Source organism: Centroberyx affinis, unplaced genomic scaffold (genome assembly GCF_046629955.1).
Source record: "Centroberyx affinis isolate AG114_WGS23_722 - 3 ecotype Tasmania unplaced genomic scaffold, CSIRO-AGI_Caff_v1 ptg010786l_1, whole genome shotgun sequence".
NCBI lineage: Eukaryota > Metazoa > Chordata > Actinopteri > Beryciformes > Berycidae > Centroberyx > Centroberyx affinis.
The window spans coordinates 2,188-16,280 of NW_027284935.1; the positions used below are offsets into that span (position 1 = coordinate 2,188).

Consider the following 14,093-nt stretch of genomic DNA (forward strand, 5'->3'; position numbering starts at 1 on the left):
TTAGGTTATACACTAACAAATATCAACCGCAACAACATCAGGAACTTCTTGTTTTCGGTGGACAGCCAGAACTACATGATGTCTGTGTGTTTCTAATCACAAGAGCTTAAAATGGGATCTTACTTTGGTTAAATAACACGAAAAATACTATAGCGCCGATGCAGCACCACCGACATTATCCACCCGGAAGTTCTTTGTTGTTGTGACGTTACGCTGATATGGCCTATATAGCAACTAAATTGAACGTATGTCATATTTTGTATGACGGATCACATCGCTGACGGAGTTTCGATAACATAAAGATAAATGATATGAATGAAGATAAATGTTGTCTTTTCCCTTTATTTTCGTCTCAGAGTGCACCAGAATGCTTTGTTTACATCATCTGGGGGGAGAATGACCCCAGACCCCCCCTACACGGGTTTGGTTTACAAACATGTCACCTTTTTCACCTCTTATGAGTTTGCAGGTCTGCATTCAAGTTGAGAGTGATAACATTTGTCCGACCCCAAGCCCAGCTTTAGTTGTAGGTGGTGGGGTTTCCCTTTGTTTACATTTGGATTGCAGGTTGTGGCTTTAAGGATACGAGGTGACAGGTGGCGGGAATTAAGCACCGAAGAAAAATGTTAAATGTTGAAATTTACTGAAAAGGTTTGACTGTCTTTACCTAGACCCCCTGCTCCACCTGTGTATATACAGTAATTAATGCTCTGTATCTTAGTTGGATGATATTCACTAAATGTATTGCCCATAAACATACAATCAATAGGTGGCAGTTTAATAATTGTGGTTGGGGCCTCCGTATCAAAAGAAATCGTGTTTACCGCCCCCAATGTCAATAGAGGCTGGGACTTTGGCCCCAACAATCATTTTAAACTGTGGCCTACGGGCCTGAGGCAGGTCAGTGTGTGTCAGGGTCCCACTTGGCTGCACATTTCAATTGAAATTAGTGAAATGTTGCAAAATGCAATGACTCAGAACATTTTGGGGCCCCTGGTGGTCTGGGGCCCCAAAGACTATTGTGATATACACTGCCCGTCAAAGGTTTGAACACACCACATTTTTCTTTATTTTTAGTGTTTTCCACATTTTAGAATAATAGTGACGACATCAAAACTATGAAATTACACAAATGGAATTATGCAGCAACCAAAAAAGTAGGGATGCCTCGACAGCGTTTTTTGCCGCCAAACGCAGATCGTCTGTGAGCCATATCTGCCGATACTGATTGGCCATACCAATAGTTTTTTGTTGTGTTATACCAGCTGGTATAGCAGTATTATAGGTCTAACAGTTTCCATTTTACATACATTTCATCCATCAAATTGAGTCCTGGTTAAAAAGTATCCACATTTTCTTTTTTTCTACCTCAATATTTACTTGATCATTATGTAAACAAAACCATGTGCGTTCTAGGTAGCGCAGCATGAGTTAGTGAGAAAACCGAAGCACAAGACTCAGACTGCTGCCACTCGCCTGTGTTGTTGAGTCAGTTAAATAAATGGAGACTCCCTCCGAAGATATATATCCGTTTCAGTCTTTGTTTTTGTGTAAGTGAATGTTCTTAAGAGAGAGAGAAATGAGACTTTTCAGTTGCCTCTCCTCTGTCAGGGTCTGGACCGTCGTCCAGTTCAGAGTGCAGACCGTTATGGAAACAAACGCACATGGCATGAGATGAACTGATGCATTAAATAAGCAGAGAATTAAATGAGGGGAAGTAGCGGGCGTGATGGACTGTGACGTTACCGGTTGTCCATGAAGATTTGTGTTTTTAATGAACATCCACACCGCCGACGTGTTTTGAGGTGAGTTAGCATGTGACAATGACTCCGCTGAGAAATGGCTCACGTGTTTTGCGTCATCGATCGGTTTTCCAATCGGCGACTATAGAGCATTATCGGAATTCTCCGATCTCATATTTATACTGAATATCGGCCGATTCCGATTGCTGGCCGGTCGATCGCGGCATCCCTACAGAAAAGTGTGAAACAAATCAAAACTATCTTATATTTTAGATTCTTTGCCTTGATGGAAAGGCAAAGGCTTTGGAAAGGAATTCATACATAGGATCAACTTCACTATTTATATTTGTCTAAGAAACTCATTTCAAGCATTTAAGCAGAAACCTTTAGATCAAAATGGCTTTAAGAGAATGAGAAACATAGAAGATTCAATCAGGTGGGTCCAGACTTCTGACAGGTGGTGTACTATATCGCTATCGAAATATCGATTATCATGGTATTAATTTCAACCATATCACCCAGCTTTACTGCCTACCTGATAGTCTGTCTGTCTACTTGTCTGTCTGTGTCTCCCCCTGTCTGTCTGTCTGTGTCTCCCCCTATCTGTCTGTCTGTCTGTCTGTCTCTCCACCTGTCTGTCTGTGTCTCCCCCTGTCTGTCTGTCTGTGTCTCCCCCTGTCTGTCTGTCTGTCTCTCCACCTGTCTGTCTGTGTCTCCCCCTGTCTGTCTGTCTGTGTCTCCCCCTATCTGTCTGTCTGTCTGTCTCTCCACCTGTCTGTCTGTGTCTCCCCCTGTCTGTCTGTCTGTCTCTCCACCTGTCTGTCTCTCCGTCTGTCTGTCTGTCTGTCTGTCTGTCTGTCTGTCTGTCTGTGTCTCCCCCTATCTGTCTGTCTGTCTGTCTCTCCACCTGTCTCTCTGTCTGTCTGTCTGTCCTCCTCAGATCCACCTGTGCTGTGGGAACCACTCTCTCGGCAGCACGGAGGTTTCTCTCTCGGCTCTGTCTGCCGGCTCTGTGGACCTGGAGAGCGAGGCGTGGACGGTGGAGGGGGCGTTCGTCCTGCAGCCTCCCACACGGGCCAAGCAGAAGCTGCCGGCCCTGCCTGCCGACCTGCAGCCCACCGTGGGGGTGGCTGTCACCCTGCGGAGGGAGGAGCTCACACCACAGGTACACACACACACACACACACACACACACACACACACCAGGGGTCAGATGATATGAGTTTCTGAAGGCTGATACCGATATTCTTTTGGATTTAAGCTGCTGATAGACAATATTTAATGCAGATAATCAATATCTTTAAAGGAAAAATCCACCCTTATTCTTCGACTGTTCTATATCATCAATTTGAGATGTTCAATTCCTTTCAGCAGTCATTTTGTGTTTTTAGAGCTGCAATGATTAATCGATTAATTGATTAGTTGTCAACTATTAAATTAATCGCCAACTATTTTGATAGTCGATTAATCGGTTTGAGTCATTTTTTAAGAAAAATAAGTCAAATTTCTCTGATTCCAGCTTCTTAAATGTGAATATTTTCTGGTTTCTTTCCTCTTCTATGACAGTAAACTGAATATCTTTGGGTTGTGGACAAAACAAGACATTTGAGGACGTCATCTTGGGCTTTGGGAAACACTGATCCACATTTTTCACCATTTTCTGACATTTTATAGACCAAACAACTAATCGATTAATCGAGAAAATAATCGACAGATTAATCGACAATGAAAATAATCGTTAGTTGCAGCCCTAGGTGTTTTAAGTGTTGTGATTTACTTTTTGATGTACCCACTTTCCCTCAACCTGCCTCATCTACTTCCACTTAAGTTAGTGTTTTGCTACGTTTCCCAGAATGCCTTTTGGCAACCTAAAGAGAAGGGGTATGAACCTGTTGCATTCAGCTGTGGCAGATATGTGTAGGTGGAAAGAGAGATGTAGTGAGAGCATAATAATAAGATCAAGAGAGTGAGAGTTTTTCTAGTCAAGAAAAAGCAAGTCGTCCTCTTACTTGCTGCTGCAGTGCATTCTGGTCTCTCTCCTGCTCCTGTGTATGTGGAGAAACTGGTCTCTCTCGTCTTCTACCATGGATCTCTCCCTGTATGATTGTTGAACGTCTCTCGATGCAAAATGGCGGCTCTAGAAAGAAGCCCTCGCTCTTTGATTCTGACGTTTACCGCTGAGGTTTTACATCCTGAAACATTTTCTCATATCAAACTCCGTGGTGACGTCACCTCGTCTACGATTGGCCGGTTATCCACCAAGAAGAAAAACACACCACCAAAAAACAAAATGGACCCAGGAATGCAAGGAACCTCACCAATAGCTGTTTTTTTTATGGTGTTGACGTGGTTTAGGATGGATTCATCTTTGAATTTTGACCACAGCTAAGTGGATGGAAAGGAAACTGATATGAGCATTAAAGAGCAGACATAATGTTAGATGTTAGTGTGCAGTTGTGATTGACAGCCTTGTCTTCTTCTCTCCTTCTCTTTCTCCAGTTGTTAGGGAGCAAAGGAGGAGACGGACCTCAGAAACCCTCCATCCCTCCGTCTCTCCTCCCTCCATCTCGTCCTCCCTCTGGTCCTCCTGCGGAACAGAGACGTCGTACCCCGTCTCCGGTCCGACCGCCCCCTGGCCCCGCCTCCTCTCCTCCTGGCCCCACCTCCTCTCCTCCTGGCCCTTCCTCCTCTCCTCCTCACGTTCCTCTTCCTCCTGCTGCCTCTCACACAGAGAGCGAGGCAGAGAGTCTGCAGGAGGAGCTGCACCATGGGAGACACCAGGCTGGACTGGCAGGTAAGGCTGGGGACACACTACACGACTTTTAGACTGATCACAGCCACGATTTGGCATCATGACTGATTTCGTAAAGGTGAAGGCAGCTGATCATTAGGGAGCCAGAGGGCTGAAATCACATAAATGCTAATCAATCTAGTCCATGGATCTGGACAGAATCTGTACTTTGTTCAGTTAAGCTGCACATACACAGTACGATTTGAGCCCGTTTCTGACCCGACTTTTGAGCCGCAGGACTCATTTTAGAGTTGGACCGAATTTCAGCTTTGTCGGGCGTCGTTTGTCGGGCGTCGTTTGCCGTGCGGCGTACAGGGGGGAGCGAGGACCCATCAGCTGGTCCCGACCGGCCGCCGGACGTTCGGATGAATTTCTGACATGTCAGAAATGTTGGTCGTCCGTCGTCAGGCTCTCGCACAGTTGAAACAGAGCCACGAGTCGATTCCCCGAGGTCAGTGCCTTTTTTCTCACTGCGCCTGTGCGAAGTGGCAAACAGAGCGTCTGAAAGTGCCATGGCAACACGACGCGTCATGTGGACGGAAAATATGGAGGCCAGGTTGGTCGAGCTGTGGCGACAGTATACGTGCCTCTTTGATGTTTCCTCCTCCTATCACGACCGATATGAACGAAAAAGAAAGGTTCTTAGCTGTACAGTAATCAGAGCGTAGCTTGCTATCAAGTTAACAATGTACAATCTATACAGTAAAACGTAGCTATCTTACCTCCAATTCTCTCTGCAAAATGGACAAGCCATACTGTCCACATCTTCCTAGCCACCTGCAAGTCCATATACGCCAGAGCCTCTTTTTAGAAGTTTCGGCACACAGGATGGCACAGATGGCAGAAAGGCAGAAACGTGCTGCTTTGTTAGCATTATTGCTAGCAAACAAACTTCTACCTGCCTCGGAGCTTTCAAACAAATCTTTATTGACAATTGTCAATAGCCAGAATGGTCCGCAGGGGCCGACGGGCCGTTTTCTGCACGTACAGTGTGAGCACTCAGGTCGTGGCTTGACGATCGGACCGTACAGTGTGACACATAAATCGTGAGCTTTGGCTTTGATTTACTCGTGCAGTAGGAGTACAGTAGGAGTTGGAATTAAACAACAACATTTCTAAAATCGTACAGTGTATGCTCGGCTTTAGTTGTTAGTTTGTTCAGCCCTAACTTCAGCCTGTTCCCCCCTCATCTCCCCTCATCTCACTCTCATCTCCCCCCTCATCTCCTCCTCATCTCCCCTCCTCTCCCCCTCCAGCTGCAGAGTCGGAGCGTCCCGTCCCGCTGCAGCAGCAGACGGAGGGCGGAGCGTCGTCCGTCAGTGTTTCGGGTCCGAAGGTGTCCATCCCCTCCTCCGCTCATCACTTCTGCTTCTCTCTGGACCTGCGCAGCCTGGGGAACCTCAGCCTGACGCATCCTGTCGCCGCCACGCTCCGGTAAAACTCACCTACTGTTACTGAACACTAATTGAAAACTTAATGTAAATAAATTTAAAAAATAATTCATGATGTGGTGTTTGTATTACACGGTACCTGTTGCAAACGTATACAAAATACCTTTTACAAACTTATAAAAAATATAAAAATTATAATTATAAAAGATAACACCCCTACCAAAAACACCAAAAGCAGAACTGAAACTAGATTAAAACTAAACCAAAGCCAAGCATTTAAAAGGGAAAATAAACAACAACAACTAAACAACTAAAACCAAACCTGCACTGAAAACTAAAAGTAAAATCAAATGAAAAATCCCAAACTAGAATGACACCTGTCAACCCTCCGATCCAATACAGTATTATACATTACAGTCTAATAGTAAATGATAGTGAAGTGTATATTGTGTTGTATTTAGGTATTCGTACCACTTCTTTGGTAGTGCAGCTGCTATAACAGCCAATCCAATACAGTACTATACTATATACTAATAGTAAATGACAGTAAAGTGTACATATATTGTGTTCCATTTCAGATATTTCTACCACTTTTTAGGCAGTGCAGCTCCTGTAACAGCCAAACGACCTGCCCGCCAATCCAGTAGAGTATTATACATTACAGTCTAATAGTAACTGATAGTAAAGTGTGTGTGTGTGTGTGTGTGTTGTATTCCAGGTATTCGTACCACTTCTTTGGCAGCGCGGCTCCCATCATGACCAACCCTCCTGTGGAGCTGCAGAGGAACATGGAGGTGTTCCTGCCTCAGTCCTACTGCGCCTTCGACTTCGCCGCCCTGCCACAACAACTACAGGACACCTTCCTCAGGTTGGTGCTCACACACACACACACACACACACTCACACACACACACACACACACACACACACAGACACAGGGAAAGCCTCTAATTTCACATGCCTTTGCACCTAATTTGTCCTTATACTCATATGCATGCAGCAGAGTACGTACAGACATGTCGGCAGAGGGAGGAGGAAGGCCGTGATTGTTAATCGATCACTGATGATGTCATCAATATTGGTGGTGAAGGTAGTTGTGATGATGATGATGAAGTGATTTCTCTTAACACTGCTTGCCTGAAACTTTGCTTTGGCGACTGACTGTTTGTTGTGTCTGTCAGTCTGTTTATGCGATGGTGATTTAAATTCTTGCTGTGAAACCAGTTGCTCATTGGTAGAAATAAAGATGAAACTTGAATTTGGGAGATGCACATGCTTCCACAAACCCATACACACACCCTCTCTGTCCTTCTCTCTTCAAAATATAATTCTTTGTTATATTAAATATGTTTGTTTTTGCTAACAGATGTAATTCCTTTCCCCACAGGAAATCAAACAGTCAGAGTGGTAGTGGCTCTGAATGAATACATTCACACCTACATATGTTTATCTACCATTTCCCTTTTAATATATCAGCTTCAGTTTGTCAGTATTGTGTTTGAATAGTTGAATTCTTATCAGCTGACTTGGAGGCTAAGAAAGCTATCAGGAAATGCAAAGACAAAAGGTAAAAGTCGTGGTTTGCAGTGACATGAAGGAAATAATTAGAGGTATTTTTGTGTTGCTTGCTAACATAGAAAAGGTATGCTGCTGCAAATCACACTGAACAATTTGCTGCTATTATTACTATTGTTTCATATCAGGGCATGTTGCAATTTGGGCCCACTTGGCTCCTTGTTTATTTTTCAGATGTTTACAGTCTTATTCCTATCCTCACACTTTGCTCACTTTATATTTATACTTACATTTATATATTTATTTACTTATTTTTATAATGGTGTTTTTATTGTGTGCTTTCTTCTTGATTTTATTATTGCTATTACCTGAACTGGGACCTGAGTACCTCATTTCATTCCCCTTCATGTACAACATGTTCTGGAATGACAATAAAACATCCTTATAAAAACATAAAAACATCCTTATCCTTATAAAGTACCTACATTGTTGACAGGGTGTGCTGATAGTATGACGTTAATGTTCCCCACAGTTTATCTAACGATGTTACATTCCCAGAATAGTATGCTCCTCGATGCTTGCAATGTTACTTCTGGCCAGCAGATGGTGCAGTTTCACACTGAGTTCAGCATTGCTTTTGTCACATTACATTGCAGGGAAACCCCTGTAATGTAATGTAATGACCTGTAACCGTCTCTGTGTGCTTGTCTGTGCTGTAGAGTGCCTCTGGTGGTGGAGGTGTGGCACAGAGACTCCAGCAGCAGAGACCAGCTGATAGGAACGGCCTCCATCCAGCTGTCTCACCTGCTCAGTGCTGAGAGGAGCAGGTTCCTGGGATCCACAGGAGAGCAGTGCTGGAGACAGACGCACCAGGACCGGACAGCTGTCCGCAAAACACACAGGTAGAGCAACACTAAACACATTTTATTAAAACAGAGGTGGACGACACTGACTGACTGATAGATGACCTTTAATAAAAGGAACAATAACAATAACTCTTTCCTTCTTTCTTTCCTTCTTTCTTTCCTTCCTTCTTTCCTTCCTTCTTTCCTTCCTTCCTGGGAACCGCCTTAGAGACAGACTTGCCAACACTATAAAATGTCAGTAGTAGCATGTCTTGGGTTTTTAACATACAGAGGAGCAGTGTAACTAACGCCTAAAACAGTAGAAGTAAATAATAACCTATAAATTGGTAATGATGGAGCTGGGTCATAAGGTTCAGCAGACAGAATCCAACCTCTGAAACCAGCGAGAACAGTGATCAACAGTAATATATCAGTGTTGTCATGTGAAAACCTCATAACTCCATTTTAATTTTTTTATGTTTTCCCTTCAGTTGAAGCATTACATGTTCCTCTGTGGGTTGAGAAAACGACACACGTGCTTCTGGCTTTTGAAAACCCTTCAAACCTCGTCAGATAATGTCCAAAAGAGACATTTTGGGGGCGCAAGGTTTTCACCTGACAGCGACAATATAATTTGTGTGTCTGTGTCTGTCTGTGTGTCTGTGTGTCCATCCAGTCCCTATGAGAAGGTGGCAGAGTTGTACTATGTGACGACACTGGAGGACCTGGGATTGGTTAAAGCCAAAGAGATCATCGTCTCCGACTCTTCACAGGTGAGGCAGCCGTGTGTGTGTGTGTGTGTGTGTGTGTGTGTGTGTTTCTGAGACACAATCTCCCGAAATTCATTTAGCCTTTCTAGTGTTAAATCACTATTCTACAAATGAATACCTTATACTTTGAGCATGAACTCATTGTAATATGCTAATTATATCCCTGAAACCTTTTATCTTGTATTTCTATATGGATAAACACACTGCTATCATTCATATTTTGTGTTTTATATGACTTGAATTTTATGTTTTATGTTGTCTGCATTGTTTCTCAAGCCCTTTACTTTTTATTTTTAATGTACACACTTACCCACAAGAAAAATGTCCCCATGGGGATTATAAAGTTAATCAGTTCAAACATGGCCGCCAAGTTTTCCACACTGCTGGAACACTCAGGCTGTTATTTGAGACCAGGGGCCGGATTCACAAAACCCTCTTAAGAAAAAAAAATCTTCTCAAGTGCCATTTTTTTCTTAACTTTAGTCTTAAGAAAAAAAGTAGGAAAAAATGCTCTTCTCAAAAACAGTTCTTACATATTTTCTTAACTTTCTTCTTATGTTTCTTCCTAAGAAAAAACTAAATGGTATTCTTGAAATGAAAGTTCTCAAATTTGTTCTTGATTTTTTTCTTAACTTTAAGACGGCCCTTCACCTGTCTTAAAACTCCTACAGTGAAAAGGTAAAGGTAATTTTCAACAATTATGTTATAGTTTAAATTCTTCATAGCTTCCCCTACACCTAACATTAAGATGAACATTTATTGTAAAGCTTTATTTGGTGTAGGGCCAGGTAGGCCTCTGTCTCATGTCTGTTGGAAATAAGCTGCAAATTTTACAGTTACCAACAGCAACCAATGTTTAAATCTTTGCTCTAGTTGCTCTAAATAGGTTTTTCCCCAATTGTTTTGTAGATGGAAGCACTTTGGGTTGCCTCCTAGCCTTGTCTCCTAGCCTCCTTGCCTTGTCTCCTAGCCTGCTAGCCTTGTCTCCTAGCCTCAATGGCAGCAAGCCTAAAGTTTATTAACCAGAATTAATTCAGGCCCTATTTTGAGAGGTTCTTAAGTAGGAAAATTAAAGAAATTTGTAAGAAATGAGACTGTTGACTGAGACTAAGAAAATATTGAGGAATTGCACTTAAGAGCCTTCTTAAGAACTTCCTAAAATTTCCTCTTATGTCATTTCTTAAGATCCATCTTAAGAACACATTGGTGAATCCGGCCCCTGGCTTTCCGTTCAGGTTTTTACAGTAATCCTGATTTGTATCTTCCTGCAAAGCAACAGAACGAACGTCCGGCCCCCAAGCAGAAGTCCTCCCACCCCCCGGCGCCCGGACCTGCTGCCGCCCCCGCCCCGCCCCCCGCCGCCCCGCCGGGCCCCGCCCCGCCCAGAGAGACCCTGGAGTACCGCACGGCCCTGGAGCTGGAGCTGTGGAAGGAGGAGCAGGAGGATCTGTTCGACAGCCAGGTAAAGAGGAGTGGAAGGTCAGGATGGCAGTGTGTCCCATATGCTTTGTTCCAGGCAGGCGGCCCAGATAAAGCGTATGGGACACACTGCCAAAAAAAACAAAAAACTGTTGTTTGTTGTTAATCGTTTCTGATGTGTGTGTGTGTGTGTGTCAGCTGAAGAAGAAGGAGCTGAGCCACATGCAGGCGCTGGCAGAGGAGTGGAGGAGGAGAGACAGAGAGAGAGAAGCTCTGGTCAAGAAGAAGGTAGAGAGTCAACACCGACCTGAACACACACACACACACACACACACACACACACACACACACACACACACACACTGATAATACAATAATTCATATTCATATGGACTTAGGAGACATTTCTGTTTTAAAATGGGGAAAAGGAGAACTTTTATCACTTTTACCCACTGGCTGTTAGTGACTCTCTCTCTCTCTCTCTCTCTCTGTCTGTTTCTCTCTCTGTCTCTCTTTCTGTCTCTCTTTCTCTCTCCCTCCCTCTCTCTCTCTCCCTCTCCCTCCCCCTCCCTCCCTCCCACTCTCTCTCGCTCTCTCTCTCTCTCTCTCTCTCTCTCTCTCTCTCTTCTCTCTCCCTCCCTCTCTCTCTCTCCCTCTCCCTCCCCCTCCCTCCCTCCCACTCTCTCTCGCTCTCTCTCTCTCTCTCTCTCTCTCTCTCTCTCTTTCTCTCTCTCTCTCTCCAGGAGGTAGAGTATAACCTGTTGGAGGAGCAGCTGCAGAAGACTCTGTCTGATCTGGAGAACAGAGAGAAGCAGCTGGCTCACACTGAGATGGAGGTGAGTCCAGATGAGTCCCTGATACAATACGTCACAGTATTGACCTTATGCAGTATATATGACTGAATGAACTGATAACACACTCTGCACTGTACAGTTTTATACTCTACACAAAGTGGTAACATCTAAATTTCGGTTTCTCTACTGTCTGGATGGTTAACTAGCTGAAACTTGATGTTACTCCCCATATATAGCAGGTGTGAGGCACCAAAGAGAAAAAGAAAGAGAAAAAATAAACATTTCATATGTGAGTGAGCAAGTTTTAAATTACAACTCTAAATCTTGCAGCCTCTTTATTGGATTTGGTTTCACACAGAGTCTGACTATACACACAAAACGGCTTTTAAAATAGGTTTGGGGTGACTTATTTCTATGAAAAATGTATATTAATTATTTTGACCGCTAAAAATGATTCTTGGCAGGTACATAAATAGTTCCTGGCCCTTGGCAAGTGAGCCGAAAGTTAATTTCAGACACAACAGGGCCTCAGGTTTCCCTCTTTCTCCCATATTTGCTGTTAATCTCCACTGTGTAAAATCTAAAGCAGTCAGAAAGCCATGAAATCTTGGTTTTAACACACACACACACACACACACACACACACACACACCCCCACAGACCCAGAGGCTGCAGAGGGAGCTGCGGGCCGAACACGACCTGAGCCAGAGGGAGCAGCAGGAGAGCAGCAGGAGGCTGAGGCTGGACTGTGACCACCGGGTGGAGCTGGAGAGAGACAAGGCCCGCCTGATGGAGGAGGAGAGAGCCAGGCTGCTGCAGCAGGTACTGGGAGAGGGAGTGTGTGTGTGTGTGTGTGTGTGTACTAGGGCGGGGCGATATGGCCTGAGATTATCACTGTATACTGTCATATTTACCTCAATAATGATAAATGAAACGATAATTTGTTTATTTTTCTAACCCCGGTGAAGAAAATACTACATTCACCGTTAGTGTCAGAAATATAAAAGGTATGCTTTTATTTTGAAGGTAAACCCACCTTACTTCCTGTCTTATTCTGTCCTCCTCTGTCTGGCTTGACACAGCTGATTCTACACTCGCTCTGCTGCTTTGAAGCTCGACTCTCAGTTTAACTGAAGCAACACAAATGAAACTGTGTATACAAAGTTGGCTACTTGACAAAGTCTTCACTGAACAGACCGACATGTAGAACATCTGGTCGGTGAGAGAGAGCCAGTGTCGGGTTTGGTGAATTTTCACTATATCGCCCAGCCTGGCTGTGTACCTATGTGTGTATGAATATGATACTGCAGGCATTGAGGACGTTGTCACATTGTAATTCAGTGGTTCTCAACCTGGGGGTCAGGACCCCCCAGTGGGTCGCAAGATAATTTTGGGGGGGGTCGCGGGGTGATTTATGGAATAGGAAAAAAACATATTTCTACTATACAAATGTTTTATCATGTCTATTTTTTCAGATTCTTACTTAATTTTTACTTTTTTTCTTGTAAAATACTGAATTGTTTTTAGCCTCTGTGCCTCCTCTGATAATGAATCAAATGAAACGACCTGAAAAGGGAAAATCATTCGTTGGTTTAAACTCTATTTGCTTGTGACCGGGACTGCGAGTAGACATCGCTTTGTTTTAAGGGGTCATGAGCCAAAAAGGTTGAGAACCACTGTGCTAATCTATAAATAATAAACTCAACTCTTCTTCTCTTCTCTTCTCTTCTCTTCTGTCCTATCCTATCCTATCCTATCCCATTCCATTCTGTTCTATTCTCCAGATAGCAGATGGGGAGTCCAGGTACAAGCAGCTGGAGAAGGAGTTCCAGCTCTTCAGAGAACAGCAGAATGTCAGACCTGAGATCAGACTGCAGTCAGAGATCAACCTGCTCAGTCTAGAGAAGGTATTTAACTCGTAATAATTAGTATTTCTACCAGTATAATTAGTACTAATTATTCAGAACATCAGATAAGAGATCAACCTGCTCAGTCTAGAGCAGGTGTGTTAGTCTACAGTGTCAGTATTATAACTCTGTCCGGAGCGTTTCAGGTGCTTTGGACTGATGTTTCTGCTCTGTGACTGTTAAGGTGGAGCTGGAGAGGAAGCTGGAGTCCACCACCAAGTCCAAGCTGCACTACAAGCAGCAGTGGGGGCGAGCCTTAAAAGAGCTGGCCAGGTTCAAACAGGTACCGTACACCACAGGAAGGGACGCTTCGCAAAGGAACAGCTCACTGCAAAATGAAAAGTCTGTTATGTACTCATCTACTTCATGTCAGTGGAAACTCCATGAAAGTTCACAGGACAACCAAACACACGACTGCTTCATATCAGCCAAAAAACGACAGAAGTGAATGATGACTAGTTGTAGAGTTCCAAAAATGGCAGAAAATGTGCATCAACATTTCTCTGAACAGATCCTGCAGCATGATTCAAGTGTCTTGTAGCCGAAGACCTTCACTGTGGGTTCAAAAGGCCTGTAGTTACCTCTCGATGCTGCGTTAAAGGAAACAGTAACGTTGTCTTCTCGCCAACCAATAGAGGAGGGCGGGGCAAGGCAGAGAGCATGCTATTGGCTGGCCAGTTGTAAACAGAATCACTCCATATCCTTGTTTCAGTTGCCATACAACACAAGAAGAAGTCCGGTCAAACATCAAATTTTATTTCTATAGCACATTTCACAGAGCCAAAATAAGAGCAATACATGTTTATTAAAAAAAATAAGAACATACACACATACACATGCAGGGGACATAGACAATTTAAAGTGTATATAGAAGTAAAACAGCAGCAGACATTAACTCTAAAAAGCCAACATTAGTGCA

General features: G+C 43.7%; 1 protein-coding gene across 1 annotated transcript; it reads left to right on the forward strand.

Annotated features, from left to right (window-relative positions):
* Positions 1-2,682: 2,682 nt before the first annotated feature.
* On the forward strand, positions 2,683-13,457 carry LOC139640806 (centrosomal protein of 120 kDa-like; the record flags this gene model as incomplete). Its single annotated transcript, XM_071514980.1, has 12 exons — positions 2,683-2,907; positions 4,242-4,536; positions 5,790-5,967; positions 6,643-6,792; positions 8,159-8,341; positions 8,961-9,057; positions 10,355-10,516; positions 10,672-10,761; positions 11,217-11,309; positions 11,928-12,089; positions 13,052-13,174; positions 13,359-13,457. Coding segments are annotated over 12 exons (1,857 nt in total), but the record flags the coding sequence as incomplete, so codon positions are not given.
* Between the last annotated feature and the right edge of the window lie 636 nt (positions 13,458-14,093).